The 16,075-nt window shown below is 34.4% G+C and overlaps 3 protein-coding genes across 9 annotated transcripts; 1 reads left to right on the forward strand and 2 right to left on the reverse strand.

Moving 5' to 3' along the window:
• Positions 1-1,564: 1,564 nt before the first annotated feature.
• On the forward strand, positions 1,565-6,831 carry LOC108200545 (uncharacterized). Of its 4 annotated transcripts, none has more exons than XM_017368740.2 (6): positions 1,568-1,895; positions 2,322-2,551; positions 4,170-4,311; positions 4,391-4,522; positions 5,530-5,925; positions 6,429-6,776. In XM_017368740.2, the coding sequence occupies exons 3-6, from the start codon at positions 4,190-4,192 to the stop codon at positions 6,565-6,567; spliced, it is 789 nt and encodes a 262-aa protein (XP_017224229.1). In that variant the 5' UTR covers positions 1,568-1,895; positions 2,322-2,551; positions 4,170-4,189; the 3' UTR covers positions 6,568-6,776. The 4 variants fall into 4 exon arrangements, with proteins under 4 accessions (XP_063940788.1, XP_017224229.1, XP_017224230.1 ...); XM_017368741.2 differs by having other exon boundaries at positions 2,322-2,522; XM_064084718.1 differs by lacking the exon at positions 2,322-2,551 and having other exon boundaries at positions 1,565-1,895; positions 6,432-6,776.
• A 2,217-nt stretch (positions 6,832-9,048) lies between these two features.
• Positions 9,049-10,988, reverse strand: LOC108201917 (upstream activation factor subunit UAF30). Its single transcript, XM_017370259.2, has 3 exons — positions 10,865-10,988; positions 9,679-9,871; positions 9,049-9,320 (listed from the first exon to the last, which is right to left on the reverse strand). The coding sequence occupies exons 2-3, from the start codon at positions 9,850-9,852 to the stop codon at positions 9,192-9,194; spliced, it is 303 nt and encodes a 100-aa protein (XP_017225748.1). The 5' UTR covers positions 9,853-9,871; positions 10,865-10,988; the 3' UTR covers positions 9,049-9,191.
• A 1,639-nt stretch (positions 10,989-12,627) lies between these two features.
• On the reverse strand, positions 12,628-15,537 carry LOC108200533 (protein WVD2-like 3). Of its 4 annotated transcripts, none has more exons than XM_017368724.2 (7): positions 15,397-15,537; positions 14,274-14,766; positions 13,891-13,979; positions 13,698-13,791; positions 13,497-13,568; positions 13,241-13,351; positions 12,628-13,107 (listed from the first exon to the last, which is right to left on the reverse strand). In XM_017368724.2, exons 2-7 carry the CDS (start codon positions 14,757-14,759, stop codon positions 12,985-12,987), a joined length of 975 nt encoding a protein of 324 aa, XP_017224213.1. In that variant the 5' UTR covers positions 14,760-14,766; positions 15,397-15,537; the 3' UTR covers positions 12,628-12,984. The 4 variants fall into 4 exon arrangements, with proteins under 4 accessions (XP_017224213.1, XP_017224214.1, XP_017224212.1 ...); XM_017368725.2 differs by having other exon boundaries at positions 14,274-14,763; positions 15,397-15,534; XM_017368723.2 differs by lacking the exon at positions 15,397-15,537 and adding an exon at positions 15,065-15,218 and having other exon boundaries at positions 14,274-14,763.
• Between the last annotated feature and the right edge of the window lie 538 nt (positions 15,538-16,075).

Here is a 16,075-nt window from a genome sequence, read left to right on the forward strand (position 1 = left end):
TCGGCATTGTTGACTAAAAATGTCAAGGACCTGAAATTGGGCAAATGCATTGTAGATTTGGATTCACAGAATGATGATGGGCTAGTGGCTAAATAAGGTGAATGTGGTTAAAATTTCTGGAGATCTGGAAAAAGAAGCTGATAATCTGGCCAAACAATTTAGCAAAAGGGTAAAACTTATTGTGGGATGGTATGAGCTTAGTTCTCTGCGGAGTTTAGCGACTGTTGCCCAGATGAATGGTTTACCTAGAGTTGGACAACAGTTTCTAGTACTTCATTTTGGAAAAACACAGAAATAATTGATTCTATAAACTTTTTTCTAAATACCTTTAATTATAATATTTGGAAAACATGAATTCAATTAAGTTTTAAATAACTCAAGTTTTGAAAATAGAAATTATAAGGATATATTTGAAAAATTATTATTAAATTTGTTTTGAAAGTATAAATAGACATGTAAATATGGATAATAACATACTGGTATTGGACCGTATCCGCGGCCAGGATTTTAACAAAATTTTAACACGTTTAGCGCTTTTTAACCATTATACGGAGAAAATCCTGTCTAGCTAGACGGATTTTTCCCGTCTAGCGGTTAAAAAGCGCCAAATGTCTTAACAAAAATGTTATAATCCTGACCGCTGGATATTTATCCGACGGCCAGAAAACTATATGTTATTTAGCCCCTCCCTGAAAATCATATGCCAGGGACCAATACCCATCTATTATACATAAATAATTAAAATAATTATAAGTTTTTTGAACTTCAACAAATTTATTCAGCATAAAAAGGTTATCAGCCAATTTGATTAAATTTATGACTTACTATTTCCGGTCCAGACGTTGGGGGTGTTTGGAAGTTAAAGGTTTGGGGTAAATTTAGAGGTTTTGGGTGTTTTAAAGGTTTGACCATTTCAATCCGCTAATGTTAGTGTTTGGTAGTTAGCGGATTGAAATAGAGGTTTGGGCTCAAAAAGCTAATTTTCAATAAGCTAGTTTGAGGAGCTTTTTGGGTTAGCGGTCTGGGTATGTGTCACAAAAAGCTCATCAAACAGCTATGTACCAAACAGTTTTACAAAAAACCGTTAATTCAATCCGCTAGTCAGAACATCTGTTTAAATCAGCTAGTCAAAACATCTAATTTAATCCGCTAACAGCTAACCGCTAACCGCTAATTCTCAAACAAGGCCGTTATTTTTTTTTACATGTATTTTGGGATTTATATAAAGTATAATTTCATAATTTTATTTTACTTTTTTTGTCTGAATAAAAATTTAACATTTGAATTTTCACTAAAAAATAAATTAAAAAAATATTTTGAAACTTTAGTACTCCTTCTGTCCCATTTTAACTGATGTTTGACTTTCTAGCACGTATATTGAGATGTAAAAAAAATATCTACACTCAATAAAATAATTCAATTCTTATATCAAATAAAAGTTTACGTTCTAAACTTTTATTTGATATAAATTTTATAAAAAATTATTATGGTTAGATGTGATTTTTTTAACATCTTAAAATACGTGAAAAAAGTCAAAAGAAGTTAAAATGGGACGGAGGGAGTAAAAAAGTGAAAAGGAGTTAAAATGGGTCTCTCTGTTCATGTTCTCCTCCTACACTGAAGCACTGGTTCCACGATGATTAAGAGAAGTGAATTAATCTGATTCGAAAATACAGTTTTAAATCTTATTCCCCCTCTACACAAGCTGGTGGATTTTGCTTCACCGAGCAATTCCCATCCACTTGAGCCGCATCCCCGTGCCAAATTGAGAGCGCAGAAAACAACACTTCATTTTGGCTTCAACTTCATTCCAAATCCACGCCAACTTCATTGTGTTCAATTGGAGGCGCGCTCGGTGCATCAACAGACCTTCCGTCTTTGGGCGTGGGCACGAGGTTATTTTCGAGCACTCAAACTGTTTGATTTAAGTTCTGATAGAATTTGTGCATTGTTGAAACCTGTTGTAGAATATACAAGTATGCAATGGTCTGATTTCGGTGGGCAATTTGATATAAAACCCTCATGTCATTGTTTACTGATATGCATCTGAGCTAAGAGTCGAGTCTTGGTTCTCATTTTACGTTGGTTCTCACTAGAGCACAACAAGATATACGTTTACACACAAGCACGCAGACACAAAGAGTAAACTATCTAACGGACCAGGAAATATTGGTCTTCCCATTTAATGCGGGAGTAGTTGATATAAATTTGTGTTCATACCTGCCTTAGTTTGGAGTTTGTTTTCACTCACAAGCTTACATGTGAGCTATTGCTATGTGGTGGATCATCCACATTCTAATGGAGATTTATCATCACTGCAGCACCTAAATTTATCTTCAAGCCATTTTTATAAACTCACAACCAATCTCGGTCAGCTGTCTAATCTGAAAACTGTTACTGGAAAAAGAATGAGGGAGCGTAAATACTTCTTATTTGTGCAAAGCCTTTTGTAGAATCAGCCGCACGTAAAATTTGTATTGGGGATTAAAAGGGTCAATTGCAGATGAAATGTTACTAACAAGGTAATATAGATGCAACCCTCTTCTTACAGGTAGTTCAGCAGGATGCTTCTCTCTGATAATTGTGACTTCTCTGTACCTTAATTTTAATGTTTGGATTTGGTAATATGGATATAATCGTATAATGATTGATCTAATTTTCTTTGTGAGTGGTACTTTTTCAAATTTATTAAGCTTTTTTAAAACTGCATTTCTTCCTCGATGATCAATTTATAATTACAGATCTGGTGGATTAGTGGCGGCTTAGAAAACACATGAGGTATAAGTTTTAAAGTGGGTTGGTTTTGAGGTGACACACAAGAACCATATTATCATAGCTTTTATTGGCGCCCCTCACAATAATGTGCAAACTTCCTCAACCATGTATTCCTATGAAACCTTCCTTGATAATGTATTTCTACAATTGCAACAAAAATAGCAATTATCAAGTAGAATTATACTCTTTTAATTTCTAACACTTTATTGTTTGTTAATATTATAAAAAATTATACCCCATTCCTCTAAAATTATTAAAAAGAATAATATGATCTTTTTATAATAATATAATTTGAATTTTTATACGAGGCCCCCGCCTTGCACGGGTAGCATGGCTTAAGTAGAGAGGGTAGGAAGATATAGCCATAATCTTATGGGACTGTCCCTTGCTAACCGCACCAGGACCATTCACTGAGGTTCATCACCTATGAATGAACCTGATTTTGAACAGAAGAAGAATGTGAAATAGCAATCTAACTTAAGCTTAAATTTGTTACGCAAATGAGAGATTAACAATCTTATCGAATCTTATCTAATCTTATCATTGTCAATGTCAATTTGCGAATCCCTGAACCATGGTTCATATAAGTTAGATATTATGAATCCCTAAAGCCAAGACAATAATACTGATAAATTTAGGGATAATTTATTCATAATACTGAGTCAGGTTCAACCAATAATAGGGTCAATCATATAAAGTCATATCTAAAAGGTGGGCACTATGAAGATCAGTAGATCTCGGCAAGTATATAAAAATTCTAAAAGACTGGATCAGACAGCTTATTTAACTTAAAAATTTAAATTTTGTATCTGATACTTCATGCTCTTCCCCAAATATTAATATAAATTTGTCGAATTTCCTCAAATCTATTGCTTTAGAAAAGTCTTTCTTTTTCGGGCTCTTACATGGACACCGCCAGTGAACTTGTCCGGTCTCTAGTATATTTTTAATCTTCAACTCGAGAATTGAAGCACGGGTATATAATCCCTGGCAAACAAGCTCCTTCAAAACTTAGACACTACTCTGCGCTCTACAGCATGGGATCCTTCTAAGCTCAAAATTAGGGCTCAATCTCTGATCTGTACGCTCTTTGTTCCTAATTTCATTTTAGTTGCTGATTTGTACTACATCACTATCTGTTAAAATTTCTTATTTTAGAGGAATTTGAATTTATTACAAGCATTGTCGAAGAAGCTGCTTGAATTGAAAACATTGCGAATCCAAGGAGCACAGGGTTTTGATTGTTTTGTTGATTTTATGCAACCGAAAGTGATTCAGTTAGTCCAATTATAATCATTATTTTATGCACTTGAATTTTAATATGATGCTTTTGATAAATGTTGATGTGTTTGTTAATGTTAATATCATTTTTTAAACATTTTTACTTGATTCAGTTGATAGATAGTTTCGCCAAATGGAAGTTGAGGATTATGCAAGTTCGTCTGGGGGAACGAGTGATTCTGAGCTGTTAACGCAGGACACCAACGATGAAGAAATTTGCGATTATTCTGGAGAGTTGCTGAAGTTTAAATGCAGGTGTGGCATGTGAAGCATAATTAATATTATAAGTACTCTATGTTTTCTGTGAAGTAATCAATTTTGGTGTGGTTTTTAGGAAGTTGACATCGAAGGCTAATTGGAAGGATGAGTTGGGAATGGCAGAGATTGTTTCTTATCATGGCCGGCTCTGGAAAAGTACTGGGATAGTGCGTGATGGAAAGATTTACTACTCGATTGAAGAGGCTTTGTATGTGCTATTCTATGTTACTAACTTACTGTATGTGTTTAGTCTTGTTTACTGATTTTGGCTATGCATATGCTGTTATTAGAATGTTATTATCCTATGTTTAACTTTTGATGATTCAAGCAAGTTGAAATTAGTTTCAAGCTCCACATAAGATATGATAGAGAGGTATTTTTATCCTCTATCCTTTAGTGATACTCATGGGTTTCTGTTATTACTGGCGGTGACACAGAGCTGAACGGACCAGTCTGCATTTATTTAAGCACGCTGTATAAGATTGCCTAATTTTGCCATGAGAACTGTATCAGATATTACCTTGTGAGATTAAGCTTTCATATGCTTCTTTTTGGCTGTATATATTCATATAAAGTCGGAGTAGAGGTATCGACTCATTGACTCATTGTAATGTATATCCTTGATACATATTAGTCTATGACTGCTTCCCTTTCAGTTACTGCTGCAGTCCTTGTCAATCATGTAGTTGATGATTGAGTTTAAATACTTGGGAGTAAAAATCATTGAAAATTGCAAGTGAGATACAGTGAGTGATAAATCTTTGGTGTGAACCTTTGGGTGCTTCCTCCCGGGTTTTAGTTGTTCTATACTTATAGTTGATGAAAATAAGCCCGTACTATGTCACCGTGTGCTTCCCTATCTACTTTTGGGAAAAATCGGAACTTATACAGTAGTGGCAGTTTGTATTATGGGATTAAACCCGATTAATGAGAACGGTAATAAGAGTGAACTTTACATGCAAAATGTAATAGAACCTCATTTCATTAATCGGGTTGAAATTCCATAATCCAAACAGCTTGATAAGTGTTTACTACATAACTTTGTGGGTCAAAAACTGAGATTGAATTGTCATATTGTGAAATAGAAGAAAGAATTTGACCATTTGAACTTGGTACAACTTTTTTATTCATTTGTAAACCCTTTACTAAAACATTAGATGCACTAGTATAATACGTGAAAATGCAGAAATAAAAAAAAATGCAACTTCTTTTCAGGTTTATGGCTGAAATCGGGGCATTAGATCTACTGCGGGATGATCTATGTCTTTCACTAGAAGAAATATATAAGATGGTTTCACAAGGTAAATTTGGATGTTGCTGGGAGTCCTTTCAGGTGTACAGGCACTTAAAATCTTTGGGTTACATCATTGGTCGGCATGGTGTTCCATGGACCCTGAAGCGTCTTGTTAAGAGTGAACCCAAACTGAATGAAGCCACAGAAGAAATTAATACAAAGTGTGACAGAGAAGCTGAAGACAAAAGTACTATCATCGAAATGTTTAAAGGCATGCACATTGATAAAGTGAAAGCAATCTTTGACGTCTATCCTCCTAACAGCAATTTCAAGAAAACATCACCCGGCAATCCAAGTTTTGTGCTCTGTTTGACCAGGTAAATAAAAGGCTATGATATTATAGTTTATTTTTTCTTTTTTGTGTCAAAAGTTGATGATTTCAATCTTAATCTGTCTTATGACTCTGCTTTGGTTCTCTATGTTTCTCCGTAAACATGAATATTACTCTATTAAATTATAATGATGTGCTCTTTTCTTATTCTTCCTAGTTGGGTTAAACTTTTGCATGTTTTAAATGATTAAGTTATGCAATTGATTCATTTCGCATGAAGTTTTCAGTTTCTTAATGCTCTTATCGCAAATGACATCACATATGTCATATCTAGCTCTAACTATTCTTGCACTATCTATCCTTGTTCTTAGGCTACATTTCTTTTAGATTTCTGTAAGGGTTCCACATTATGTATGGCTCAAGACAGGAAGAGTGAATAGCTTCAAGAAAATCATAATTTGAATTCGACTGTTGTGTTTCCATTGTCATCTATTAGTTATGTTATAAGCAGGAAATTTGATGGTGAATATTCTTTTTAAACTTATGCAGCAGTCTTCCACCATCCAAACAAGAGATAAGCAACCTTGAGAGACAGTGCTATGGTATTCCTTTGAAGTTTTGTAATATCGAGAATGGACGTGTCAGTTTCTTTTCCTTCAACATGGTGGAGCTTCCGCTGCTTCCTTAATTTGCTCAAATTTAGGACAGAATATTTCAATTTGTCAAAGCTATTAAAACAGCTTGATTTTCTGAATCAGACCTTTGGCCATGATATATATGCAGTTAGTACAATATTACATGCCAGTTATAAACACATTTTTGTATGCTAGTTATATATTAGTGAGAGGTTTTATTATTGCTCTGTGGCTGCCAAGAAGTTGCTCTGTTGTCAAGACACTGCTGAGTTCTTTTTTTGTATGGAGCTATGGGTGAGGCTGAAAATACCACAAGGTCTGCATTTAATAACCCCAGCAAATATAATTTTACTACCAATACTACTTTGACTAATGTTTATTAAACTCAATTCACGAACTGGAAATTGGAGTCGAAAATAAGTCACTGTAAGAATGTAGTTATAATATGTTTTCAGGAGAAAAAGGGAGGGGCATCATATTGCTGAGGACACTCCTGCTGAAACAACTCAACACGTGTGGATCGGCATTCATAATATAGCAATTTTGTGAATCTTTATTTCGTACCTCAAGTCCCACGGTAATGCCTGATTTCAAGTAGCATGGTATAGGATATTATGTGTATATTTGAATTCTGTTTTTTCCTCATTTTGTAGTACATGTTATATATACAGGTTTATCATGAGAATTCTGTGATCAACTTGAGGTTTTTTTTGCATATCACCTTGAGATATGTAGTAAGATTTTTCTCAAAGTTTTTTTTAAACAGATATTTCCTCTCTTAAATTAGTGGGCACTGGTGTCTTTTATCTTAAAATGATGAGAGCTCTTCTGCTTCTGCTCTAACCTTGGTGTTCGGCTGCTTTTCCTAAATGTAGGTAGAAACTTTTGTGTTTTTCAATTGCAAACTAGATAAATTATGTTCTTGCTTTCCCCTTTTTCAGCTGCAAACTAGATAATGAAGTTCTTGCTTTCGTCTTGCAAACAATGCAAAGTCATCCTGCTCAGGTAAGCAATTGATCTTACTACTATTTATTTATTTTTTTGGGCCCAGGGGGTGCTTAAGCCCCTTGAACCCCCCCCCCCCCCCCCCCCCCCCCCCCACAGCTGCCACTGCTGGAGAACATGATGCTAGTATGTCTAAGTTGTAAATAAGCTAACATGCTGCGAGTTATGGCACTTGTTGTCTTACCTGTCCCTTCCACTTGCTACATATGATGTTTGAAAGACATATATGTATCTTTTGCTAATTATTTGGGGGTTCCTTGTTTGTAGATTTGTTTGAGGGATGGTGTGCTGCTGGCGATACTTGTCGGCAGCCTCCTGTTGATTCCTACATTTCAATTGCGAATATTTTATCTCTTGATGTAGGTCAACTGTCTGCAAAACTTGTTAAGAGGGGAAAGGAAGGATTTTTGTTCTGAAAGGGAATTCTGAATGCTCATATATGGTTCCATCATGTTGAAATAGCACTCATGGATCTTTCTGTAGGAAAACTTGTTAGACAACAAAAACATCCTTAACCATCATCTACCATGAGAAAATGAGATTAAGGGTTCAAGCTTGGTGTGAGTTAAATAATAAGAAAAAAAATTGTTTGCAGATTGCAGCCAAGTGGTGTGTGAGTTAAAAAAATTTGTGAAATTATATTTTATAGGAGTCAGAGCCTGAGGGTTCAAGCTTGGTGTGAGTTAAATAATAGTAAGAAAAGCAACTTGTTTGCAGATTGCAGCCAAGTGGTGTGTGAGTTAAAAAAATTTGTGAAATTATATTTTATAGGAGTGGCTTTTAACATGTGCAAGTGGAGTTTGCACAGATCCTCAAATTTTAACTGGCACCAAATTTGATAATACGCTATGTAGGCACAAAAAAGAAATTGAACTGTACTTGTTTTTCTCATACGAAAAAGAATTCACCGGAGCGGACAAATACATCATAGGAACTTAGGAAGTGTAACAAACAAGCAGCCCCTTTTGCATATTTTCTCAGCTCATATGTTAGTTACCTTGTTCGAAATAAAGAAAGAAAAAACGAACCCTCACCGCAAATTTAAAGCAGCACGGAAAAATATTTCAAGACAGAACATAATGCTCAGGTCAAGTTTCTCTGGACAGTAGAACTACAATTCAATATCAAGTGAATGTATTGGAATCACTTCCATCCAAAAAATGAATGTAAACAATTTCTCTCTTATTTCGCATATCCTAGCACAATAAGACTGAAGAGAAGATTTGGGATCCTAAATTTGCAATCGCTACATTTTTATAGATTTACAGTTGGAAAGGCTACATAAATTGGGAAAAAAACATGCAAATTATCCTAAAGTAACATTTTGAACACGATAATAAGGCAAAATAAACTAAAATATTTCTAATCTTGCTCTAGTAATATCATCCTCACTCCTTTTTCTTATTGAAGAAAAAAAATCGGTGTGTGGTTGTGTCCAATTCGCAAAAAAAAAAAAGGTTTTAACATGAAGCATTTTATTTATACCAAAACGACATCCGATCACCTGGAGAGAATTTTAATATCATAGGGACCATATAAATAAGACTTTAAATTATAATAGGAGGAATGCTAAACCGAGAAAGGTCATGTTAAAACTCACAAAGAACTTATAGTACAATCAATTATGCACCATAATACTATATTAAAGGTACAAACTGTCACATCTTGAAACTTATTTTGGCTCCTTGGGAAAATGCAGTTTGATGAGCACAGGAAGCTCAATCAGCTCAATCTGTGACTTGCCCAGCAGAATACTCCTCAACTTTTCATCACAGTTGACTATGTTTTTGTTATTTGGATCCTGAAATATATAAAAGACATTCCAGTTAGGTGAGAATTACCCTGTTCATTATTTTGCTCTTCAGCAGGCATTACATGTTTGAAATTCTTGATGTACCTATATCCTAGCAAAAATTACAGATTTCAACTTTTTGTTTATGTCTACCTGGTCACTTATAGGATAGCACTCAAATTCAAATGGAATAGGAAAAGAAATACCATACGAACTAACAACTAGTGAGTCCAGTAAGATTAGAAATAATAATGCCCATCTTTCTCATCGAAAAAAAGAAGAAGAAAAGTGACATGATTTATAAGAATAATTATCAGGCTAAAGAATACTTTGGGTGTTAAAGTAATAAACTGAAAAAAATCAGAACCTGGAGATTATTGGTTTTGATGTATGACCAAACCCGCATGAAACAGCCCAAACGAGAGATCTGAGACTGCCCCAAGAAGTCCCGTAGCGGGGTAGGTAAATTAACAAGGTCAATTAAATTGGCTAGTTTTTTGGGGTTTTCTGTGATTGCCATCTTCATTCGTGGTGGTACCATGATTCTTATCTTGTAAAAGCTGCAATTATAAGTTAACAGAAAGTCAATAAACATGACAGTTCTCCTCATACATCAACAGCTTTAAAAAACCAGTACCACGAAAACTTTCTTTGAAGATGAAACACAAGAAAAAATTGTCATCTTAATCTCTTTAAAACATCATTAGGACTACTAATCTACTATAATGTGCTGATCCAACTTTTACATATCACACTATAGTAGACCACAGTCACTACAATAAAACATGTTCGTTTTCTTTTGTTATAGTTGGTGAGTATATTTAGTGTCTCCCACATTACATGTCATTTTGGATAAATTATATTGCAAAGGCAATACATATATGATGAAAAGATTTTCTAAACATCTGTACATAAACACACTTAGATCTTGATATCATTTGTTGGTCATCCGCAAGTTCAGCTTGAACCAACTAAACATATATTTGACAAAACATAGACAGACTACATCGACCGTCTTACTGTGTAGTCTGCCAAAGTAAAATTATATATGAATAGAGCTTATGCTCGCCTCAGAATTATTATTAAGCTAATAGACATTAAAACTCGAGCAAATCATCATTTGGCATTATCGCCAATTGAAATCGCACTACATTCTGTTTAAAATCATTTATAAATAAATCAGTCTTGTACAAATAAAGTAAAGGGCATATAGTACTGATTCTTGACTAATAGTGAGTTCGAACAAGGAATAAAGCTCAAGAACTTGAATTCGCATAAAAGAAGTACCAACAGCAACAGCAATGGTAAACATACTGTGCATTTCTTGCTTGTCAATACTATCGAAACAATCACAATTTGGAGGTTACAGAGAAAATTAAACAGGGGTGAATTAAATATATGAGCAGAGACAACAATCATTAGTTTCAAAAGAGGGGCTTAAAAGTTTAAACCCTGCTTAAACCCTAGCTAATTGAAAACAAAGCAGAGAGAATTAATTGATAATATAGAAATGGACAGCAAGAATTTATAGGAGAGAACAAATAGATACAAACCTATATATATAAACGAGCTTGTTAAGAGAAGTGAGACTTCAGACACGATAACAACGTTTGTATATCTTCTTTGATCTCCCGGAAATCCAACTAGTTCGTGTTTGAGTATCTGTATTCTGTACGAAGGCAGCGCTTTTAAATCTATCTTATATTTTTTAGAACTTATTTAATTATTTTGATGCTAAATAATTTATTTTTTATTCTTTAAAAATGTTTTTGATTATATTTTTATATTGATGATATATTTTTGTTAAAATTTAATTACTTGTGTTCCTAGGTTCAGAATTCGACTATAGACTTGAGGCATATGATGCATATTATTTTTTCTTAAATAAAGTTTTCTTTTATTCTTTTTTTTTTCCTTTCTAATTTTCTAGTATATTATTGTATAGGAGGACATGGAGAGGCACTTTGATCTGTGACCAGAGCAGATTCAAGATTAATTTTTTGTGAGTCACTAATTAAATTTATAAAAACACCTATATTTTTTAAAATTTTTCGGGATAATTCTCTAATTTTATAAAATTTAGAATGGATAAAAAATATCAACATTTTTTTTTTACGGTGAACACATATCTCTCATATATCTCTTGCTAAAATCCGTCCCTTAAAATCCGTCCCTGTCTATGACAAATTTTCACAGCCTTGCCTATAATAATTTTTGCACTTGGGCAACTGGTAGAGGTTCTGTTCTCAAAATCAGTAGTTAATCCTTGCTCCTAACTCACCGAATTTGATTAAATATCGGTCGTTTATCCTTGTTCCGTAACTCATCGAATTGATTAAATATTTGATTATTTGATTAAAGTCTGATTCTCGTTTTTTACAACACCGGCTACATGGATAAGCAGGAGGGCTTTCTTGTTGTGCAGACTCCGGCCTATCATCATTTCCATCATCTTACATATTCGGTAAAAGGTCTTTGCATACTTGCATGTTATTTCGTGGAGAAAATATTCGATTTCATTGACAAAGAAAATTACAGAAAGTTACAAATTTATAACAAAAATAAGAACAAAACGGAAGGTAACTAACTACAAAAACTCTGGTATACATCTGGATTCTGGCTGCTGAGCTGTGTCCCAGATATTATCTAGCTGGCTATCTCGAATACATGTCACACCCCGGAATGAGGCCTTGAATTGCTGTGGATGCTAAACCTGCACAAGTGGAGTTGCATCAGCTTCTACTGAATCAAATGAGCCAACTGTGTCAATCTGCACAGAGATGCCACTTGGCTGCAAGGCTTGTTAGTGTCTGAGCTTTGTGAGTGATTTTTGTTACTTTTCTCAGTAATTTCGGTTACTCTGAAGAAGATTGATAGAGCATAGCTGCACATGATAAATCAATCGACCAAAAATTAGACTGTAACTGCCTTCTGAAATGAACTGAGTAGTTTGATCTTGCATACTAAATACATTAGGTGTAATTTTATTGAAATTTTAAGCTAGATGCAACAGTATTCAGATTGCAACAACAAAAATAGTAGTACAAGTCCATAGTCAATTACTTAGTATTTTCATAATTTTTGTTTTGCATTTTATATAAACTTATATCTCTTCCCTTTTTTCTTTGTTTGTTACTTTCAAATCAAAATTTCAGAACACTTATAAACTTAGAGTCAGGAATTCGACCCCTCAGTGAGACACAAGACTACCCCTGCTCGCAGCTGCAGCCTGCAGGTACTGTGTCCAAAATGAGGCTAAAGTTTGCAGCTTGCGAGGCTTCAGACTTAAGACATGTGTATCAGAACTTTAGAAAGATACCTCAGAGAACATTATTATTCTTTCAATATACAGCCAAACTTGTTAATCAGAAATAGGTTACAGAACATTTACACTTGAGAGTGTACAAACCAGTAAAAACAAATCCGTGTATGCTCTGAAATAAAATTATTTTTCATAAGCAGCCACAAAAAATTAAGAGAAACATCAAACCCCCACCTCAAACACACAAATAAATTAATAGATAAGTCACAAGAAACTCAAATAAAACAAATCAAAACTACACAGAACCATAGATATTCCGCTGTCTAGTCATCTTGTGGACGTGGAAATAATTTCCAAGTACCATTACCATTCATAAATTCTTCATGTCTGTGGACTGATTGTACAAGAACATTAGTCAACAAGACTGTATTGAGTTTCTCTCCTTCGATCCCTTTTCTCTTTATTTGCAGGAGATGCATCACTGCAGCTCTTCCTTCTGCTCAAATTTGGTGATTTTGCACGAGTTGGTGGTGGCTGCACAAAATCTTTTCATTAACAAAAATTCTAGATCCCCACAAATACATAACAGTGGCTCAAAATTCTGAAAATTTGGAGGCCTACCTTTAAGTGACATGCAATAATATAAGACAAAATCATAACAATGTACCTTTTTCAATTCATGTTTTGGCGGCGGACCATCATGATAGAAACTAGGCATTGGGTTTGCCTTGAACACCAAACTCTTTCTTAGCTGCTTGACAGCTGCCTCTTTCTCTTCCTACAATTTTCAAAATATATTATACAAAGCAGATATGCTGCAGAAAGCAATGGAGGAAAAATTGCTGAAATAATCACTTGTTTTACACTTGTGCTTGCTGAGTACCAATTTAAATCTATGTTATCAGTTAAAAAAACAAGGGTACCTTAGTCCTTTCTTCATACTGAGTTCTCTCAACCTCTAATGCATGGTGCTTCTCCTCCAATTTTGTATAAAACTATATAAAAATACAAGCAAGGAATCAACAAAATGACATAGTAATTTGTTTTGCTTTAACTTTAAAAACACGACTTGCTGAAAAAGATTTAAAAAAAACTATACATGTGGAAAACTGCAATAAAACTACCTCCTTTCGTCTCTCTGCACGCGTAATGCTCTTGAATGCTGGGGCTGATGCAATTGTTATCCTAGGCGTGATAGCCCTTGGTGATGCCGTTGTACTTTGTATAGTTAAGAATAACTTGGCGTTATAGGAGAGAGATGTTTAATAGGATGATGATAAATCATTAGATAACAGAGTCATAGATGTAAAAGGATACAAAGACGGAACAAAACAAGAGTCATCCTCGTCAGATTGCTTCTTATAATAAGGTTGCAACGGCTTCCTTAAGAGCGAGGGTGAGACTTGCTGTCAGGATATAAGTTGGGTACTGGTTAGTAGTTAGCATTCAACATTAGATATTTAGTTCTATAGTAGTTGTTGGTAATTTAGCTTACTAATCATGCAGTTCAATAGCCAAGTATGAAACCAAAAAATAAAAATGAAATGGAACCACAAAGTGATCGGCTCAATTTTTAAATTAGATAGACTAAGATGCTCTGGAAAAAACAAAACTGATGCGCATAATCCAGAAACAAAACAATTGCAAAAAGAATTAGAAATAGTAAGCAATTTACTTCTGTTGTTGGTACAAGGCCTTACCTCAGTCTGCTTCAAGGAACATCGAGTATTCAAATTGCTTGTAAAGTGATATGATCTTCTTCCAGGAGTTAAAGTATCTGTTTCGTCCACAGTGGGACGAGTTACACATTGAGCACGTCTTTCAGTTGCTAGAGCAAATGGCTGTGGAACAGTGTGCTTCGTCTTAATAGTTCCAAGAGTAGATTTTGTTGCATTTTTCACACGAATTTCTGACTTGTTACCATCACCCTTCGTATTTTGGCTTTTACTTTTCACTTTCTCCATCAACAATCCAGACTCACAATCTAAATTTGGTACACCATGTTTCTTCTTTTCAACTTGAGAAATTTTTGGCGGGGCTTCATTAGAGCATACTGAATGCTTACATGAGTCCAGATCATTAGACTGTCGTCCAGATTTGTGATCTGAAAATTTGGAAACACCGATTGGATGGATGCTGCCATCAGGTTCCTTCTTCATATAAACTTCACTTACTTTCATTCTCATATCGCTGCTACAAAAAACATAAGCATAAAACACATTAGACCTTCTTAATTTTGGCGCTTATCAGAAACCCACACATCAACCACTATATTCTCTTGCTAATTTTGTTTTTGCTCAACAATTTTTGACTCTAAACACTGATCATATTTTCCTCACTTTATTAATCTTCCTGTTCTTCACTACAGGTTTTCTTGGCCACATGCTCGAGGTGTTGGGAGGATTACTTACCAGGATCATATTATATTTTAACAATGTCAAACTAACGGAACAAATAAATCGAAACATTGAACATGGGAAGGATTGTAAACCTATAACCAAGAGGCAGAGTACACATGCAACCTAACACAAATTTCATCACTGATAAACCAAATTATACAATAATGCAAAGTCAAAGTTCAAGAAACAAGCACAGAACATCAAAATTTTCAACTTAAACTTGCCCCTAATATTGCAAAGTGAAAACAATATTAGTATTTAACCATTAGCACCGACAGTAACTATTCAACAAAAGCAGTAACAAAACAAAATAAACAGTTAAACACATGAAAAGAGCAACAGGGCACATCATATTTATCAACACGAACCAACTTATTGCAACATAAATGATTTGAGCAAAAAAAAAAAATGACAAGTTTCTTACAAGTTTAGCTTTGATGGCTTGTGTTGGCGATTATGTCAAGTGCAGGGAGAAATGTAGCTGAATAGCTTATATGGACGTGCGTGCGTGTGGAGTTATATACAAGTGAAAAGACAATAACTAACGGCGTTTCAGACGAAAGCTTGTCTGTGGTTAGAATCTTTTCTTGGTGACTCGCGCGTTGGCTGGCTGTTTTGTCCCTAGAGGTGAAAATTTGGTTTTGCTGGATTTACCGTCAAAATATAATATGGTCCTGATAAATCATCCTCTTAACAATTATTTGAGATTTTCAGAAAAGTAGTAATTTAGGATAAATCATCCTCTTAACAATTAATTATTATGAATTTTTGAATACAAATTTATGTCGCAAAGATGCTTTCCATGATCCACCCTAATATAGTCATGTTCCCACCAGTGAGAGAACCCATAGAACCCTTATCTTATTTCTAGTATCAGTTAGGGTTTGACAGCAAAACTTCACATGCAAAAAATGTTGATATCTATGTATTACTATATTTTAAAATTAATTTTGAACACATATAACGATGAAAAAATATGAAAAAAAAAACATGTATTTAGATTTGGATCCTGAAAATCTATTTAAAATTTAGAGTTCTGCTGAGTGATTCTATGATTCTATTTTAATGACGGGTTCTCTCCTCAGCGCGACCCATAATATAAT

Source organism: Daucus carota, chromosome 9 (genome assembly GCF_001625215.2).
Source record: "Daucus carota subsp. sativus chromosome 9, DH1 v3.0, whole genome shotgun sequence".
In the NCBI taxonomy this organism is placed as follows: Eukaryota; Viridiplantae; Streptophyta; class Magnoliopsida; order Apiales; family Apiaceae; genus Daucus; species Daucus carota.